The sequence below is a fragment of the Sebastes fasciatus genome, chromosome 10 (genome assembly GCF_043250625.1).
Source record: "Sebastes fasciatus isolate fSebFas1 chromosome 10, fSebFas1.pri, whole genome shotgun sequence".
Taxonomy (NCBI): Eukaryota; Metazoa; Chordata; class Actinopteri; order Perciformes; family Sebastidae; genus Sebastes; species Sebastes fasciatus.
This window is the reverse complement of record NC_133804.1, coordinates 24263691-24284687: the sequence shown is the minus strand read 5'-3', so window position 1 is coordinate 24284687 and position 20997 is coordinate 24263691. Positions and strand designations below refer to the sequence as shown.

Below are 20997 nucleotides of genomic sequence, written 5' to 3'. Positions count from 1 at the left end.
TTATATAGCACATTTCATTACACGTAAATTCTTTAATTCGTAAGTGCTTTACGTTTAAAGACAAAACATAATAATACAGACATAAACATAAGAACATAGCATAAACAACATAAATGTAAGAATTCAGAACGTATACACAAGCATACACCATGCCACACAGTAATAAAAACCAAAACATCAAGAAGAAGAAGGCACTTCATACTCAATGAGATTTCACACTAAGAAGGTTGGTATTCAGCATTAACCACAAACAGGTGTTCTTCATGTTGGCACATCTGTAATTGTAATTAGTTTGTTATATTTGGCATGTAACACTGAAGCTAACAGGTGGACCAAGAAGTTGAACAGGATCTCCTTTAAATACATTTTTAATCTGTTTTTAACATGGATTTGGTGCATAATGTTCAAGAATGCTGGATGAGTGCTCCACACCAGTAGCCTATATTTTAAGAATATCAACAACATATTAGAAAATGAATAAAGGCGGAGATCAGTGAATAAAATATTTACCCTAAGGGGTTTTATTTTGGTTCTCATAATAATAATAATCTGAGAAATTGCAATAAAATCAAGTCCTACAGATAAATACAGATTTGATTGAATTAATAATGACGTATGGTCTCAAGGGCGTACAGTAGGAGGCGCTTTTTAACCCTAATTTTAAAAAGGATGTTACATTTAAGAGTAAAATGAAATCAGGAAATGGTCCTCACTTACGGTCATCCTAAACACTTTTATCTCATATTGCAGCATTATGTTTTATGGGAACGTGAGACTTTAAAAACGAGACATACACACACATACACACTCACATATATAGACCGTCAGTCAAGTAAACCAGCTGAGAGTGACATCGAAAAATGACGTCTTGTGCAGCCCCACTTTTTTATCCGCATTCATCCGTCTTGAAAATGCACCAGTAATAGCAACAAAGTGGTTTTTCCCCTCAAAATGAAGTTTTACTTAATCAAATCAAGGGTCAGAGAAACATATCTTCGCGTGAAAAGGACAGGACACATCAGGGTTAAACCAATTACGTCCTGTTAAACAGGCATTTCAGAGTCTCCATCTCAGACACATTTTCCTGCCTTTTCCAGTAATTTTTGAAAGCCTTCAAGCTGTAATAAAATATCACTTTTTGTGCATTTGTGCATTAAACACTCTTGGTCTCATTGCATTTTTCTGATGATAATCACATTTCCCCCGAACCCTCCCCCTGGTCTATTCCCATCTCCCCTTTTAAAGCACTTTGCTCCTGTTTCAGTGAAGATGACACTGACTCTGGGTGAGGAGGGGGGGGAGGGTGCAGGAGGCTTTGGCTAACGGTTCCAAATGGAAAGCTTTAGCTGGGGCCTCGTTCTGCAGGTTACGTGGCATCACGTCTCATTTTGACTTTGAAACAGCCCCCACCACCACCACCGCCACCCTCTCAGGGACCCTCGTAAAGTGCTCTGATGCTTCATAATGCAGATCATTACCCAGAATGCTGCGGAAGACCCCAAGTCCCCACTTAGATGCGGAGCCTCCCAGAGCCCCCGCCGTGTTATGTATCCCCACAGATCCCCTGCAGACGCTCTGATTGTCCATTCCTGCCCGCCGTCGCCTTGCCAGCAGCAGGGTTTATTGACACTAAGTTGCCCCCACAAGGCGGTGTTAATACGAACGACAAAGACGTTTCTTTCCCTCTGTGTCAACCTGAAGGTGCTTACAAGCCGGGGGTTATTGAAACATGGAGCCATAAAGCTAACAGAGATATGACTTAAGATGTGATTGCGCCGGGTGACCAATGTATGAGTGCAATCAAGTCGTAGGCAATGATTTCAAAACGAGAACAAGGAGCTGTGAAGCAGGCGGAGAGGCGAAGGCCTTATGAGGCTCCCGACTGATGCAGACAGTAGGGGGGAGATGATCGGACTGTCAGAGCTCACAGCGGCCAAACACAGGTTGGACTCTGGCCTTGAAAATATGTTTCTCATGTGTTGGACTTGTCTCAGTCTTTAAACAAGTTTGTCTCAGATTTGTTGGCTATTGACTTTTTCTTGCCGTTTTGAAATGTTTCCAAAATGCAGTTTCCTCTTGCAAGAAGAGTCCTTTGGAGCTGATACCACTGATGTGCTATGCGCAAATGTGGAAGTGGCAGGTGGCCGGTTTAAAATGTTTTGTCATTTTAGAGATTGTCCAAAGTTCCCAAGAAGTCTGTATATGTCCAGCCTCGTAATCTTATGAAATCCTGTGAAAATCACATCAAATTTGAGAATCTTTCAAATGACAGTAATATGACATGTATGTACTGTATGTTATGTTGAAAGTGGTTATAACTATGCACCGATCTGATACTGCAGCCCAGACTCATGGCAAAGTGTGTAATACCTGTCCACCGGAAGAAAGGGTGTCAGTGTCACGTTTTGCCTCGTCGAGGAGTGAATATTACACACCTGCATAGAGGTGTTATGAAGTGACGATTGTTTTCTGTACTCCATACAAAGCTGTGAGACGTTTGTCACGTGACAACCGTTTTTTACTTAGTTTACGTTCTTATTTTAAACCCAGCATGCTTTCCCTTAACCTAACTAAGTGGTTTTCTTGCCTGATCGTGATTTTTTTGCCCCCTGCTGGTACTGCACGTTAATACTGGCGTGTAATATTCACGTCTCTGTGAGCCAAAACGTGACACTGACACGCTATCCTCTGGTGGACAGGCTGGTCTATTACACACTTTAGCGTGATATGGGCCAATGCCGACTCAAATCGCTGGATCAGGTATCGGTAACAATGGGGCCCATCTATTCAATTAAATTCGGTGTTTACGTCTGATTACGCATGCTCATACTACGTCATGTTTCAGCAGCACGCCGGTAGGCTGCATGGCTGAGGAGGTTGGGGTGGATGGGTGGTTTATTGCCTAGACCTCAGGAATTTGTTTCCTGTGAAGACAGTAGTTTATTTTGAAAAGACTTTTTGCATATAAGGAGTGGAAATTTACATTTGTTGCTGGATATTCATATGAAAACAAACGGAAAAAGGAAGAATAACTTTATCGTAAGATATCATAGGAACCGATGCATGAGAATACGTTGATTTGTTACATTTTGTTTTACAACGTTAGGATAGCAATGTTTATAATAAGCCTGATGTTGCTTATACATAAGAGATGATCCCAGTCACCTCCACACAGTGAGGCATACAGCGTATTGATTAATCACTGGTATCAGATTGGTATCTGGTATAGGCCGATACCCACAGCCCAGGTATTGGTATCAGTATCGGTATCGAGACTAAAGAAGTCGGATATGCGCATCCTTAGTTATAACATCTAAATATGATATTGAACTACATCTATGGAGCTCAGAAGTAACACTTGATCTGAAGCGTCAGGAGCCTGAATGTTTCTTGGAGGTATTAGATATCTAGAAGATATCAGATATTTTTGAGGCTACAATTATCTGGGCCTCTATCACATGAGTATTCACGCTGTCCTCAAGCAATCATTTATTCATCCACACAATTAGAAACAACACAGCCGTTGCTTTATTAACTCTTTCCCTACCTGGCCACTGTTGAGCGAGCACAAAGAGGGCTTCAGGTGTCGAGAGAGAGAGAGAAAGAGAGAGAGAGGGGAGGAGCGGATTTAATGAAAGCTCTGGCATCTGTATCTGATTCATCTTGTCAACGTTGCACCACCATCTCTGCCCCAAACCAAACCCCCAGCATGCCTTGCCAGCCACTTTAATTACTTTTCCTTTTTGCATGGAATGGCGACCCGCAGAATTGACAGACAGGTGCAGCGATCCTGATTAATTAAAATAATAAAGAGCGGGAGAGGACAAGGAGGGGGAATATCAATGCGTGGACAACTTCTCGTGATGGGCAAGCAGTGAGGGGACGTCAGACTGGGGCGGGAACATTGATTTACTTTGTGACAACAGGGTGGCCTTCGGGCTTGACAGGGCTGTATGGAAGAAAGGCTGAGAGTGTGGGGGGGGGAGGTGAGGTCCCATTCACATCCTCAGGGCCTCAGTTTAGCCCCCAGTGTGGGGACACGAAGCCCCTCGGTGCCTCAGCAGCTGCAGTGTCCCACTCCACTGAAAAACACTGGTGCCATCACACCTATCAACATGAGATGGAGTTAATAAAAGCCACCTCTCGGGATTCATCAGCTCTAATAGCCATATATTATTTCAGCAGACAAAGGAAAGATCTTTTTGAATGATAGGCCCTAAGAGAGTGTGTACTTATTGTCCTATCACTTCCTCCTTACATATTGATATCACATAATGTTTGTGGATGGTAGTGGACTCAAGATGGGAAGACTAAAATAAAGATAAAAGCATGTTTGTTAATGCATGAATGTGGCCACAAAACAGATTTTATTAGCTTTTGCAAATTGCATTAAGTTGGCTGAAAAGCTGAAAAGATAATATATACATGTTAACTATTGTCTAAAAAATGGCATTACTGGATGACAGACAAAGTTATGCTTGTAATTTATTAGATTTTTTGGATCAAATCACAGCGGATATACTGTCTCTTTAAAGGCAAATAACTCAATTTACAGCCATATCACATACTGTAATCGCATTATTTTCCCAACAGCATCACTTTTCTAAGAGAACCAACCAAGTTCAGCTCATACAGTACACGTCAGTGTTTAATCCAGGGCCCGGCAAGGGGACACTCGCAGTAACATCCACCCATATTGTGGGCTGAAACCTGAGCAGTGTAAGTTTGTGTGTGTGAAAGCTGACCTGCAGTGCCCACATCCTCAAGCTGACACTTTAGAGCTGCTCTGTCTCAGCTGAGCGTGTCAGAACAACAGAGATGTGGAAAAGACCGGCATGTTTACCACCTCTCTGTGAAATCAAATACAAGCTGCTCGCAGCGGCCCGGCCTTGTGTGAAAGCAACAGATTGAGTCACTCACAGCTTCAAAGTTGCTCTGATACACTGAGGAAATGCGTAGCCTCCGAAAGGCCTCTTTGATTTGCTCTCACAGGTTAATGCAGATGTGGGTGTATGGCGCTAATGGATTGAAACAAACACATTTTAACAATTTGTGCGTGGAATCAAATTTGGATTCTATTTGCAACAAAATATACCTATAAATACAAAACATTATACCACCATTACCTTTCATGGATTGGCCCTGTATTGAGCTGGTACAGCCTGGTACTGACTTGCTCTCCGGGGGTTTCTCTCCAAGGATAACACAAAGAAATGTATGGAATTCAAATACTGTAAAGCTTTTTTTTTTGTGGTGGAAAGTAACACATTTATTCAAGCCTTATAGTGTACTTACGTGAAGTATTGTACTTTACTGTTTTTCAGTTTTGCTGCTTTCGGTTCTACTCCATTAAATTTAAGAGGGAAATAGTGGTAACTTTAGTACATTTGAGGTACTTGTACTTTACTTAAGTATTTCCATTTCATGCTAATTTGTACATCTACTCCATTACATCTCATAGGGAACAATATTTACTCCAGATATTTATTTGAGGTTTAGTTACTAATTACTTTACAGATTATGATTTGACAAAACATATGATGAATAAAATATGATGCACTGTTGTATATTAAACTACCCAACAGTATGTAAAGTTGTTCTAAACAGCTTCAATTTGACTAACTACAACAGTAAAATGCTACTTACTTGTGCTATTAATACATCAGTAATAATAGTCCAATAATATACTGTAGCACAGTAATAATATAACACGCATGGAGGCCATTGTTTTCATTATGATTACTTGTACGTACATTTTACTAATAATCCATATACTTTTACTTAAGTGACCATTTCAATGCAGGACATTTACTTGTAACGGAGTGTTTTTATATTGCAGTATTTCTACTTTTACTTGATCTGAATACTTTGACTTGAGTAAAGGATCTGGATGCTTTTACACGAGTAAAGGATGTGAATTACTTTTATTTGAGTAAAGGATCTGAATACACCACCAATGCTTTATAATTGCTGCATTTGTCTGACAGCTATTTTGCTCCATTTTTCTATACTTAAAATTAAGATCAGATCTAAAACATATGATCAGCTTCTACAACTGATGCATTGCAACTGTATGTCCACTTTATCTCATCTGTGCTTGTCGCAATGTTTCTTATGCTTCTTCTCATGTAAGTATTTGTAACCGTAGGTTCACTTTGACCAGCGCCAACATTCAAATTCTTCTTACATTTTAATGTTTAATGTTGATGCTTGAGTGTATTTTCCTGATAATCCTCCTGTACTTTTACTTAAAAAAATGCAGGACCTTTACTATTATAAAGTATTTTTACATTGTGGTAGTGCTCCTACTTTAGAAGAGGATCTAAATACTTCTACCAGCACTGGTCCTTTGGGTAACTGTGTGTCCACCAGATGGTATTTTTGTGTGACAGGTATGCTATTCATGCTGACTGGTGTCTCCACAGCAGAAATCTTTGTTAGAAATAAGAGCGTCAGTGGTGCCTCAGCAACTGAGAGCGTCATACGCCACCTTATGGACAAATGATGCTTAGCAGGTTCAGTGATGCCACTTTCACAGTCACTCATGTTCACTGAGCTGAGAGCAGCTGTACAGGATCATGATGACTGATGGGAGCCAGTGACTGCTTTGGAATAAATGGATTTTGTTTTTCTCACACTATGAGTCTTTTTTTCTCTCATTCAATATGTTTCTTCCTCAGTGGTTGCTTTAACAGGGGTTGTAACACAAGATCTTATACATTAATACATGTCAAAATCTTCACAATATGTAAGAAAACATAGTGAAAAGTAGGTATTATGATTATGTGTGTTCTTATCCTGCAGAAACTGATTTTCTTTTGAAATACTCAATGAAATACACGACCAGAAGTATCACTAAATTAAGTTTTAATAATCCAATTCCACATTTTTTTATTCTTTAACCAAGAGATAATACTATACTATGAAAGAGAGAAAATTGATTTTCCCTGTGCTTATTAATGCAACAAAGTCAAAAGCTCTCAAAGCAGCTGGCTATTTGATATATTCATAATCAACTGCGCTGATGTACTGTGCAGCGGCCTTAAACGGCGATGGATCTGGCAGGAAATGAAACAAATTCGATTGGCTTTCTGCTTCGTGTCTGAAGATTGGCTGCTTTGTTTCCCTTTGATTGGTCAATTAAAAGTGCGCTTCCACTTTCGAAGCCCGGGCCCATTACAGAAAGTAATTTCAAGAGCCAAGCTGTTTGCCCTGCGCTTTCTGCTACGAGGAATTCCCTCTCCACTTTGCCGAAGTCAGGCTGAAGGGAGAGAGAGTTGGTAATATTAGCTCCCGTTTTTATTGAGAGATCCATTAATCGTAGCCTTCTGCCGCTGACCCTTTGACCCCTGCTGACCTCCGGACATCATGTTACCAGCCGGGCGAACCAGAGTTAAAGCCAGCGGGGCAGACACAGCTCCCCTAAAAACGAATAACAATGTTCAGCTCACTGGTTTGGCTCTTCTGTTGACATTGGTCCAAATTCTCACAGCAGTTATTATTAGTGAGACATGGCATCATTTGATACTTTACTGTATTTTAGAGTTTTTTCAATGAGTTTTAATTGGCTGGGGGTCAAGAAACTTCATCAAGCTTAAAAAAGGCAATTAATAACTATAAGCAATTAAAGATAAACTGTGTTGTCTGTGTTGTGTGAATAAGTATTATACATTTTTATAATGTCAAAAACAACTGGACTGTATTTAGATCATATTCATTCATCATTACTTTACTTTTCTATCTTAGTTTACTTATTTTACTGAATGTATCTTACTGCTATGGCCATTCTGTTTTGCACTGGTGTTAATTTTACCTGTTATACACATATTTATCACTCTGTTGTAATATTTGTTCTTGTGTTGTTGTAATCTCTGACAAAATAATTTCCTTCAGGATTAATAAAGTGTTTTCTTGTCTCATCTTATCTTATCTTTTCCTCTTTTCCTCATTGATGGTCATGTTTGTTTGAAAGTACACTATGTTTTTCATCTCATGATCTCACATACCATGACACTTAAACAAGAAAAGTTAAATCCAAAAAAGCAGGTGGTCTTTACTTGAAAAACCTTTGACAGCTTTATTGTGTCGTTGTGTGTTATTATTTTGTTGGTGCCCCAAAATTACGTACCTTAAAAACAAGAAAGCATTACAGGAATTAATAATGCTCTGCTCTTTTTTATCTTCTTGCTGTTCATGAACTTTTGAAATCATACAATGATTGTCAGGAAAATATCAATTTGCCTCTCTGTGTTGTGTCCATTTCTGTTTTAATTAACATACAGAGGGTGTCAGCAGTCTGAAAGATGACAAATCCGTTTCCAGAGAGCTGCTTGAGAGCAGAAAACATTAAGGCGGCACGAGAGAGCATGCATTAGGCGCTGGAAAAACATCCAGCCAGGTGGGGTGGGGTTATGCACAGTAATATACCCCCATTAAGTGTCCTACTCATCTAATGCTACCATTAAGTATGTCTTGAGCAGGAGCGTAGAGTTTCATTGAAATAATCCTGACATGATTGCTAGGATTGTGTGCAAATTGTGCTAATAATACGTGTTGACAGTGTGAACCTTATATAGAAGAATATTTCATTTCCAGCTCCTTGACAAGCTATTTTCCAAGATGATCGCTGAATACATTTATTGCAGCTTTATGATGGGTCATTTAGGAAGTATCATTCCCCCAGTACTTTACAGAATCTCTTTATCAGCTGTCGAGCGCCCCACAATAGAAGACTTGTGTAACTTTATATACGCCTTTGTCTGATGGCTACATAAACTGCACTCTACCTGTTTTTCGACAGCCGAGGCCCGGGCCCAGGACGGGCGTTGAAAGCAAATACCTGATTGTATTAGTGTCTCCCCTTTAAGCTGTTGTCACCTAGCTGACCGATTATGGGCAATTACCTGCTCTGTCGGAATCCTAGCCGAATAGATTGAATTCAGATTGATTTTTGCCCAGGAAAGAGGAGGGAATTTAAAGCCTTTTTTAATTGGGTATTTGGTGTGTGCTGATCTGAACACCGTGGCCTTCCCGAGGGATCCTTTATGGGCCAATAATGGCATTGGAGTGGGGGGGTGCTGCAGTCTCGTCTGCCGACTCCCTCCCAAGGCCATAACCCTGCATTTGCTCTGAGTGCTTTTCTATTATGCATTGATAGTTGAGCATCAATCAATAAGAGGGGAAACAGAAAACCCAGCGAAACCAACTTCTTAAGTGTAAAATGCCTCTTAATACCCGGGGCCTTTCAAACAACTTAACCTGGACGCTTTTTACCCTCGCCCTTCCTCCCTCTGCTCTTTGAGGGACACTTACCGGCGCCTGGCGACACAATGTTTTATTTAGGAGGGCTGGAAATGTGCAGCTCTCAGGTGAAAATGTACCGCAACCCTCTGGTTATACTTCAGCAATACATCACAGTGTGTGTGCAGACACAGAAAGAGCAAAATAGATCACTGCATTTCCATTATATATATATACATGTTTTGCTCTCAAAAAGCTTTCTGCTGAAAACATATCGACAAAGTGAAACAGGCAGCGGCCTTTCATTGACTTTGGTTTTGCAGCAAATCAAAAATACTCATCCTCAAGGTTGATAAGGTCAGCAGAAACCCAGTTGATCATATTATGAATGCAGCATGTCTTGAAATCAAATCCCACAAATGATTTAAAGATGATACTAAAAAGATGGCTTCTTTACATGAACTTTGTTGGCTGAAATGAGAAAAAAAAAAAAGGGCAGCAGAGTCACCTTTCACATGACCAACGCCACAGTTCACAAAACTGGGACGATTCCGGGAAGGAAAAGGGGAAGAAACAAAGTCTAACCCGCGAGATAAGAGGAGCGGTGGGGATCGGACCCCCTCGGTGGAAGAGATAAGAGGGAGACAGTCACAGCAATGGCCAGCCACATAATACACAAGCCCACCTCCAGCCGTCTAAATCTCCCATCAGCACCAGTCCCCACCGGCCCTCCTGTCACCACTAATGCACCTTTTCCTATAGGACGAAGCCCCAGATGCAGTAAGGTTATCTGGGGCTTTGCAGGATTTCTCGGAATTGGCAAGTTCACCTTTCCTTTAGTCCAGATGACAGGAGATGATACAGTTGGGGGTGGATCGATTGCTGGTCGCACTGCGCGTCTTCGTTCGACATCTTCGATCTTCATCAACCGCTGATTACTGTTTTTACCGCCAGTTTGCAAACTGTGGTAACAAAAAGATCTTCGTCGTAGTGATTATTAGCAGCAAAATGTTACACAACATTGGTGTGAGGGAAGCTAATTTCCCAGAAAGCATTAGTCCTACCTCTCTCCAGTCCTCGGTGACATCATAGCCCCAAGTACACCATTAAAACATTTCTGCGTGATTAATTATCCCAATAGAAAATCACATTCTAATGGCCAAATCATTTTGTAATCAGCATATTAAAAGCCGCCCCCATCGTCGCTACTGAAACACACAAATATTAAGCTGGTTGGGGGAAGGTGTGGCGGCGCAGAGAGGATGCCCCCAAACTACTTTGGTTACACAAACTTTGTTTTCGGCCTCAATGCATCAGAGCCCTCTCCCTCCCGTCTGCCATCTGCTGCTGAAGAATCTGTTTCACTCAATGAGCCAAGCCCAGCCTTTATTGGTCCTAATGGCACTATCAGCTGAGCCGCCAAACCCAATTACCTTTTAAAAAGGGAGGCCACCCCAGCTAATCATAGCTGCCTAACCTGATTTGCCTGTGATGAAGAGACGGGATAAAGAGCAGTTAATGGAGGGAGAATGATCTCACAAATACAAAAAACTCAATTCATTTCTCCGGGAGAGCAATCTGTCCGATTCAGGGGTAATGGAGTGGAGATTCATTAGTCCTCGGGCCTTAGTAGTAGCACCGTTCCCTTATCAACTGGATGACAAAAGAACATTGAGGGTGCTCCTCTTATAGACTTCATGTTGTTGGGAGGACATATAGAGTGGTAACTGAAAATGAACATCAAAATTGGGTGGTGATTCTGCATCTTTTCAGTCCCACATCACATCAAACTGCCAAGCACTGAAAGAGAAAAATTAAAACAATGACATAATGGTAAATGGTAAAAAAAAACTTGATAGACAGGCACTCCAAAATATTATAAAAAGTGGCAAATGAGGAAGGAAATATATATTAAAAGGCCTTGTTATGTTGAACCAGGGGTCTAGCCGAAGTAGATACCATGAGTGATTTCAACTATCTCTGCCTCTGGAACAAACCGTGGACTTCTAGGATGGAAGTTTCCTTTTGCCATGTTTGATTGATGTCCACACTTGAGGTCTCCTAAAAAAAAAAATCCGAGCTCTCAAAGGTCTCATCATTCAGTATCCAGGCCTAAACTGGAGCTACATGTCATCCGAAGACGTCCAACATCCGCTCTGTGCTCCGGCAGACTCCATGCAGTCTCGTTCACACGCATGTTCCCTTGATGATGTAAGTGACACACATGAATGACCAATTGATGCCAAGAATGTCGTGCAGGGGGATGAGTCACCCGAGAGCATGGGGGCGAAGGACAGAGCTGACCCGACCCCCAGTCCTACTGAATCCATCCACCGCCGCAGCCTCAGATATGATCCAGAGGACGTCGGCTAGATGGGGCATAGGGCCACAGCCAGGGTTTGCAGACGGACATTAGGCCAAAGCCAGAGTTAAAATCCTATTAGTTTGAGTTGGGAATCGGATTATCGTCGTCGAGAATCACTCGTCTGGCAACTAGTGTCTAATTTACGCCAATCAACGGCAATTATTGAGGGGAAGGGAGCCCCTATTAGAGAGCCTCATCCACTTAGTCTAATGAATGGGGAAGATTCAATCTTGGCTGTGGAGACGCATTGGAGAGCTGCAGCTGAACGCGACTGCACCAGCAGGCTAAAGAAGAGCTGCTGTTATTTATCAATGGCGGGGTGCTGTCAGAGCAAACATGCGTTAGCCATGGGGCGCTAGGCTCTGGTTTCTGATGGTCTGGGGGCACTCTGCCCGGTAAAGCGGTTAGTGTAGCTCTCTACAGCCCATTATGTGTTGCCTATATCATACTTGGAAAGGCATGTGTGTACATGGTGTGTGGAGCCCTGAGAGCGGGATATTTTATTTCTCATCATAAATCAGAAACTGGGAAATTTGCTGTCCGGGCTGCACTCACTGGGTGTTGACAAAATACTGCGAATGGCATTAAATAGGCCTGAACTAAATTCCAAAAATGTTAAAGTTTTCCATTTAGATTCTGTTTTCATTACAACATTTATTTATTTTTTAAAATATTTTTTTCTTTGCAATCTCATTGTGTGATTTTATTTCAAAATGTTAATTTACATAATTACCTGAAAGTAACTGAAAGTGATCAGAAAGGAGAGGGTGTTTGCTTAAACTTTTGGAGTATGTGGCAATATCTGATGAGGTGAATAATAACTGCTCTATAGCTCATATTTTTAAAAACACCCACCCTGCTGACTCATTATCACTATCACTGAGGTCTGTCATTATCACGCCTCACACCAAGTATTTCACACTGGAAACGTCCTCATATTTTACACGAATCACATGCATGTAACCTTCAGTTTATGGCATGGACTTTAGTTTGATCTCCATTCTTATACTGCCCTCTACTGTCACAAAAGCAAAATACCATGATGTGTATACTAGTAGCAGTTGAATTATAAAAATATCCTTCAAAATCCCAGCACGTGGGTCAATAGGTGACATACTGTGTTTTAATAATATTCATATGTAAATGGTATTTGGAAGACTGAAACAGTGCTAAATGTCAGTTTGGAAAGCCTGTTATTGGTCTATTGATCATAATTGCTGTTGTGGGTGGAAGCAAAAACACCGTAAGACCACGGAAGATATATCTACATATGCATCATGCACACACAGATCCTGTGTGTCATGACCTCTTGCTTTAGTCTTGCTCTAGTCTGGTGCCTTTCTGTACCCTTTTTTTGTGTGCAAAATGTTTAATTACAGAAAAATAGGTTTCTGTCTCAGTTTGATAATGTTGGTGGCGTCCTGAAAATCTCACACATTGGGTGGAAATTCCGCTGCCTTTAATGGCTTTCTGTTTGGGTTTTGCTTTTCCAAATTGGTAAGAGGGTGCAGACGTGCAACAAGTTATTAATAACAGCAAATATTTCCAGAGTCGAGGGTTTCATTTCCGATCGAGACGGATTTTTCCGTGCTGAACAAACAACCCCCCGCAATAGATTGATCAACTTTTCAACCTTTTCTCTTGAGCAATTACGCCTTCATCCTTTACGTACATATACACCGCACAGGGACCGTGCTGTGGAAACAGGCGTATTTGTTGTGTCTATTTCCTGACCTTTCTAATCTTTTTATCATTATCTTGGCGGTTTATAAAGCAATTCAGACATTTGTCCCCCTTCTTTTACTCCATTATAAAAGTCTTAAGTACCAGCTAAATGGCCAAAATAGATTTTATGAATGAATGTTGAAAATACAAATAGTTTCTGCAAACACATAAACCATAAACTAACTGCAGAAAGAAGAAAAACAAAGAACAAACGGTTTCTCCTCCAGCTTCATTAATGGGAACACTGGCTCGTGGTTAAATCGAGTGACTCAACTTTTCCCTTTATCTTAGCTGCTTATGGGAAGGTTAACAGGAGGATGGCGCGTGCAAACTCATTTCAGATCGCGTCCTTTCCCTTTTCAAGTGTGACTGATCAGAAAAGTCAATTCAAACTTTGTCCCTACAATCTGCGGGGGTGACAAACCATGGTTGTTCCTGTGGTGACCTTCACTGCTCGTTGGCTGTGGGCTGCTTGTTCCATTTCACTTTTACGCTCTCATAATTGCTTATCGTTGCCCCCAGTGAAGGAATTTCATGGTTCAAGGGGAGATTTGAAACCAGTGACGCCAGTAGCCTTTTATAACGACCCCTTTAACGTACAAAAAGTTTCGTTTTTGGCAGTTGCCTGTCCACATGGACCGTGTCAAGCCCCTAACCACAGCCAGCCACCCCCTCAAACCCACTGCACGGAGCCTACTCTGCCATATTGCTACTGCACTTTCACACAGGAAAATACATACAATGAAATATCAGCATCACTGATAACACCAGAAGTATTAAGATCTTTTACTTAAGTAAAAGTAGCAATACTATAGTGTAAAATACTCCGTTACAAGTAAAAATCCTGCATTCAAAACCGTACTTAAGTAAAAGTACGGCATCATAATATACTTATAGTACCAAAGGTAAAAGTACTCCTTATGCAGAGTGGCCCATTTCAGAATCATATATATTCTATTAATGGTGCATAAAAAGTACAATATTGAAATAAATATTCGATATTTGATCAAAATACTGTAAAATACATGCATTCAAAATCTTACTTAAGTAAAAGTAAAAAAGTATTATCATCAAAATATACTTAAAGTATGGAAAGTAGAAGTGTATATATATATATAAGAATAATATAATATTACTGGATTATAATTATTGAAGAATTAATGTGTAAGGTGGGGCTGATTTAAGGGAGTTTTTTATACTGCACAGTGGCTTAATCCATTATAATATTATATATCCGAATTTAGTAGTTGATTTATATTTTGTATTAATAATCTGCATTTTCAAAGTAACTAATGTTATCAAATAACTGTAGTAGTGTAAAAAGTACCATATTTGTCTCTGAAATGTAGAGGAGTAGAAGTATAATATAGCATAAAATGGAAACACTCAAGTAAAGTGCAAGTACATCAAAGCTGTACTTAAGTGCAGTACTTGAGTAAATGTTCTTAGTTACATTACACCACTGCCACTCTACATAAACATATGTGGTAGCTCAGGTTACATTGGTGACCACTTTCTACTGTCCCTGCAGCCAGAGACAAGAAAAGAAATTTAGTCCCACCTCCACACTTGCCCTCACTTGCGTATGACGCAAATGACAGACAAACGGGGAAAACGTGACTAAGAGGTCAAGAGTACAAGAACAACTGATTTATGTTGGATTTTTTTTTTGGTGGAGGCACCAATTTAACTCTTTAATGGCAGTAGGAATGACAAGAACACGAAATATATGAATGCACAGAAATGACCCAAATCGGAGGGATAAGTCAGTTACTCAACTTTAGAAATAATGTATATTTTTAACAGCGCAAATGCACAAATGGTTCAACGGGATCACAATCAAAGATGTAATTCTTATTTCAGTGCCTCACTTTCTGCCTGCAAATACTGCTGTTCATTTAGGATGTTTAAACTTAATTTAACTTATGATGTCAGCAAAGCAAAATACAAGTATCGTCCGTAGGATGCAGTGTCTGCTGTTGCTACGGTGAAAATATTAGTGTCCCGTGACCTGCTTTGTCATTTTTATTGTCATCAGAGACTATGCTTTTACTATAAATAACAAAGTGGCAGAGTGTAAAAACCCCTCAGTGAGGTGACAAAATAAACCTAATTTAAGTGATCCGGATGTAGGGGAATTCCTAAACTACAAAACCAGTCACTTACACAGGACACTTGCAGTGACTAAAATAAAAATGACTCCACTCCACATTTTGTCTTTGTGAGGGTGCATAAAGTGTGCAGACATCGAGAGTAGGAGTGTAAATGTATGTCTGACAGGAGGAGGAAGCTGCCCCTGTACCGCTATACCACAAGTGTCATCATGTCAGCGAAGGGGTGGGAGGTGAGAGAGGAAGCCCCTATTCGATTACCTCCCACTTCAATGTTTCTTAACTTGCACTGAGTTTCATTGGAACAAAACCGAATGCAAACACAATTTGGGCCAAAAAAAGCGAGCTGACTTGGGTCAAAGGTGTTAAAATGTTGTGAATAAAATGTTGACACTCAATCATAACCTCAGCAATAGTTTTCCTTCATGCAGAGATGAAAAGACATACAGCTTTTCACAAAAAACAGTGTATCCTAAGATACCAAGTCAGTTCCAATAGGCCTATACTTCTGTCTGATCACTCTATTTGCCTATTAGGAGATATCCATATGTCCACACAACTGCAGGTCTAAACTGCTGCTGTTATTACTTTCCTTCTCTTTTGGTGATGCATTTTAAAAAACTTTATTTATCATCTCATAGCCATACATGAAATTTGACTTCTGCATTTAACCCATCTTAAGCATTAGGAGCAGTCGGCTGCTGTACAGCTCCCAGAGAGCAACTTGGGGTTCAGTGTCTTGATCAAGGACACTTTGACATGCGGACAGGAGGAGCCGGGGATCGGACTGCAAACCTTGTGATTAAAGGACGACCCGCTCTACCTCCCTGATCCACAGCCGCACCATGGCATGCTTTATTTGCATTTGTAGAACTAAATCTGACGATGACCAAAAAGCTCCCAATTTGTGGGGAATCTGCTGCAGCCTGCTAAATATAAAAAGAGGTTGTACCTATAGGCACATCTGTGCTTTGAGCTAAATGCCAACATCAAGATACAACATGCACTCGCAATGGGAAAGGTTAGGATAGGTCGTAGTGATGTGTCGGTTACGAACGAGCTGGCTCAAAGAGCTCCCGTTTTTTTTTTCTTTACTTAATTCAAGGCAGAATGATAGGACGATCTTCTCCGCGCCACGGGTACTCCATGCACTGACTGTCACTGAATGTTGTGTTAATGATGTCCGTGCAACCAAACAGGTGATGACAGAAAAGGATCATACCATCAAGCAGGGAGGGGCGGGGATGCGTGGCGCGCTGATGGTCTACAGGTACACAGCAGGAGGGAGAGGAGGAGCGAAAGAGAGAGGAGTACGGTGCGCGAATAGCAGACAAGATGAGTGACAGTCGGAAACGAAGCAGCATGTAAAATTATGGTATTCTGGAAATTATAGGGTTTAGTATAATTATATTGAATAATTTAAGTGATATATGTGCAAACATACTAATCAAAAATCAAAACAGCGCTAAATTTGGCTGAATTATAAAAGGCAGAAGTGGTAAAACGAAGAACCGTTTGGGGAGCCGAAAGAGCCGGCTCTTCTTGGTGGGCTGAGCCAAATGATCTGACTCACTAAAAAGAGCCGAAATTCCCAGCAGTAATAGGTCGTCAGGGCAGCGAGTCTCGCGAGAGTTCTGTACGTTTTTTTGCAGATCTCAGATCAGATTTTTGCAGTTTGCGGGCTCCCCTCTAGACACGCCGTCAATCAAATGACCGCCAACAACGCACTTGCGTCAGACGCACATGACGTCGTCAACGTCAAGTTCTCCAGGAGCTTCATGTGAACGGTGAGACGACGCGGCTGAGAAACTGTTTAAATCAATACATTTAAACAAGTACAAGATATTTGTTATGTTTATGGTTGAATTTGAAGCTACACCGAACATTTACAGTCAATTTCGGCCGTGGTGAGTTTGGCAATTCAATGTTTAGCTCGCTTACTCCCTCTGGCAACGCTAAGCTAAGGTAATGCTAACAGTTAGCTAAGCTAAGCTAACCATGTAGCTAGCTTTGTTAGACAGCTTCAATTAAGGACTCAATTAAGGACTCAATTAAGGGAAAAACTGGGAAATGTTGTACTTTTTACACCACTACAGTTATTTGATAACACTGGTTACTTTGAAGATGCAGTTTATTAATACAAAATTTAAATAAAATACTAAATTAGGATATATAATATTATAATGCAGTATAAAAAGTAGCTGAAATCAGCCCTACCTTCAGGGAATGAAATTGGCACCTGCCAAATACAGGGTAAATGTTGGCTTTAGGTCACCTACCACCATGGTAGACAGGTTTTCCTTATACTAGGAATTATAATTTTTTAAAAGCAATTCCTAAATTAAAAATAGTCAGGGATTAAGGTTACATGATCCATATTCCTACTGTTTGTTACCACTGACTCAGTGTTTACTATAGGGGTGGAAGAAAGTATCGAAAATATTGAGTATTGCAATACATTGCCATTCCATTCTCAAAAACCTTGTATTGATTTCTAATTAATAGTTTATATGCAAAGATGAACTCAGTCAATACTTTATTTTATTTGCAAAGATATGTGTCTTCTGTGATACATGATAAATGCAAAGGCAGATACCACTGTTCTGATTGCATAAAAAAAAGTTAAAAAAATTAACTCAGATTTTATACATATGGTGGTGTTTTCATTATACTATGACAGTTTTCCTAAAATTAAAGTACAGTATTGCAATATATTGAATCGTAATCCCTGTATCATGACACATATTGTATTGCCAGATTCTTGCCAATACACAGCCCTAGTGTTTCTAATTCTAAAGCGTTCTACATAGACTTCAGAAGTGGCAGACAAAATAATTGTGTGGCTAGTAGAAATGGTCTGTGACCTGCCGTAGTGGCTCCTGAGAAAAAAACTTAATTTAAAACCCTGTCCATTTTACACGTTAATTTATCAATAATTATAATCCAGTGATATTTTATTTTTCTGAAATGCATTCTGCATGATGAGCACTTTTATTTTCGGTACTTTAAGTATATTTTGATAATGCTTTTGTACTTTTATTTAAGTAAGGTTTTGAATGCATGACTTTTACTTGTAACAGAGTATTTTTACACTGTGGTATTACTACTTTTATTTAAGTCATAGATCTGAGTACTTCTTCCACCACTGATTGTTACCATATTTTTTCAATATGGAATAATTACTTGCTAACCTTAGTGGTTATAGCTGGTCAGACTAGTTCAGTCACAGCATGGATGACCTTGAACCTTTGGGAACCGTAGCTAATGTGTGTTCATCAGTATCATTAAATATTTTAAGGTGTGGTTTCAGGTCAATCATGGAGTATAGTTTGGTTTTCTCTTCTTTTCAGTAATCGTGAGAGCTTTCAAGATGATTTCAGCACGTGGATCATTTCGAGGTTCCAGAGGAGTCTCTTTTGCACATATCCTCATGAAGAATGCACCTCCGACCTCAGGACTGACTAAATCATACGAACCACTGTCTACCTTGGATAGTCCTAGCAAAGATGTCTTTGACCAACAAGGGAAAAGTACATTTAAATGTGGTGAGTTTCAGAATGTGATCTGCTTGAATCACCAAAACATCTATAACCAGTGATCATTTATTATAGATGGTAATAAGGTTTCTGTTGCAGGGCAGTTGACATTTAGTTTTTTGCTCTGACCAAAATGGACAAATCTATATAGTTGTATTTTTTAATCTTCTCTTTCTGCACTTTTCTTATTTCACCAACTAAGGTTATTTTGTCAAAAATCCATCTTCACCTAAAGTGCTGATTGACAAATACACACAAGGCGAGACGAACGCCGTGTCTTTGCTCCATCAGCTTGCCCAGATTTTGCAGTTTCATTTGGAAATAAAAGAGACAATGACGACAGGTACAGTAAAACGCCTCCGCATGTCTGTGTGCATTCAAATTCACTTCAGAGACCCCTACTGTTGTTATTGGTTCGCTGAAGCCTGTTGATTGATCATACTATTTATATGTTGCCTGCGTTCAAATTCTAATCTGGGTCTTGTGATTCTTGATAACTTCTGTCATAAATGAATTCATTATTACAGTCATTTATTTTAGAACTGCATACAAACAATGCATTTTCATTATTTGATGAGTTTGCCAATTATTTGCTTAATAAATTGTTTTGTCTACAAAATGTCACAAAATAGTGAAAAGCCCAGGCCCTTTAAGCCCAGGGAGATGTCTTCAATGTTTTCATTTTGTCCAACCAATTACACATCCACAACCAGAGCTGAGGATTTGCTTCCAAACTATTTCTTGCCTCTTGTTTTCTCAGGCAACATAACGGGGCTTTATTTTGCCTTTTGTGTTGTGATTGATGGAGTCGAGTACAAGACTGGCATGGGAATAACAAAGAAGGCGGCTCGGCTCAAAGCGGCGCAGCTCGCTCTGCCGGACCTGCTGCCCACCTTGGAGAGTCTGAAGTCTTTCCTCCCTGAAGCATCAGGTTAGGATCTAATGCTGATCAACGTATAATGTGTTTCTGTGGCAGACTGCGATGATTCCTCTACTGCTAGCTTGTACAATTAGTGTTGATGTTACAGTACAGGTCATTATAACGTGGTGAGCCAAAATGACACTTAAAAAGTCAATTCCTGCACACACTTATCACATATCAACAATCATAAAGTGACACAGTGCTTAAATACAAGTAAAGTTGCACTTAAAGCACTGTGTCACTTTATGATTGTAGATATATCTTGAGAAAGGTTATCATTTCTGACAAAGAATAAATCAGGAACATGGACATTTCTTACAGCATTTTTCAACATTGTTCACAGTGAAATCGTGAAAGAAGACAATTAGCCGAGAGGATTAAATGAGAGGATTTGGGAAAGCAAAACTAATTTCTGTAACCTTTATTTATACCGGGTAGGTTGGCTGAGAATACATGCTCTTACAACAACTCCCTGTTAACAGTTACAATGAGAAATACAATAAAGACTATATAGATGCAGACCTATCAGAATAATTCAGAATAAACAGGACACAGGCTCAATTTAAGCAGTTATAGGCAGGTAGAGGACGATTATTGAAAATGGTCAGCAATGACTGTTAAAACCTGTTTAAAAAAACTGTAACAGTAAATTGTATTATCTTGTAATGTGGCTTTCATCTTCATTCATTTCCATGCCTGTTTTTTTTCCTAGATGTCCCTCCACCACTACCAGTGAAAGAGGAGCCCTCCATCTCTGACATACAACCTTGTAGAGCCATTCACGGTAATTCTGGATTTCTATATGACTCTCTCACTCTCTTGAATCTCCCCTCTGCGAGATGGCAAATATTAGGACAATAGCACATTTTGTTTGTTTTGTTCGCTCTGTACTCGGTCTCTATAAAAGTGCTGACATTCAGGTGTAATTTTAGCGGTTGAGGAATTGTAACATGTTTGGATTGAGGTCAGGTGACTGACTTGTCCAGTGAAGACTGTTGGGCCTCAAAAACTCATTGGTTAGTTTAGCTGTATGTCTTGAATGATTGTGTTGTGAAGTGGAAAGTCGGCACTCATAATCATTGTTTCATTTCAAATACT

The 20997-nt window shown here is 40.0% G+C and overlaps 1 protein-coding gene and 1 long non-coding RNA gene across 6 annotated transcripts in view; one reads left to right on the top strand and one right to left on the bottom strand.

Annotated features, from left to right (window-relative positions):
• Positions 1 to 10384: 10384 nt before the first annotated feature.
• On the bottom strand, positions 10385 to 17722 carry LOC141775585 (uncharacterized). Its single transcript, XR_012595625.1, has 3 exons — positions 17659 to 17722; positions 11200 to 11301; positions 10385 to 11040 (listed from the first exon to the last, which is right to left on the bottom strand). It is a non-coding gene; the product is annotated as an uncharacterized LOC141775585 (long non-coding RNA).
• Positions 17093 to 20997, top strand: part of adad1 (adenosine deaminase domain containing 1 (testis-specific)) — a 47813-nt gene continuing 43908 nt past the window's right edge. For 2 of the 5 annotated variants that reach the window (XR_012595624.1, XM_074649080.1), the window contains exons 1-5: positions 17093 to 17228; positions 18792 to 18986; positions 19180 to 19320; positions 19738 to 19908; positions 20612 to 20683. Coding sequence is in view for 4 of the 5 variants with exons in the window: in XM_074649080.1 (XP_074505181.1) it covers positions 18812 to 18986; positions 19180 to 19320; positions 19738 to 19908; positions 20612 to 20683 (559 nt within the window). In the remaining variant the exon portion in view is untranslated. Of the gene's footprint in view, positions 17407 to 18791; positions 18987 to 19179; positions 19321 to 19737; positions 19909 to 20611; positions 20684 to 20997 lie in introns of all 5 variants that reach the window. The other 3 variants (XM_074649077.1, XM_074649078.1, XM_074649079.1) reach the window with 3 other exon arrangements.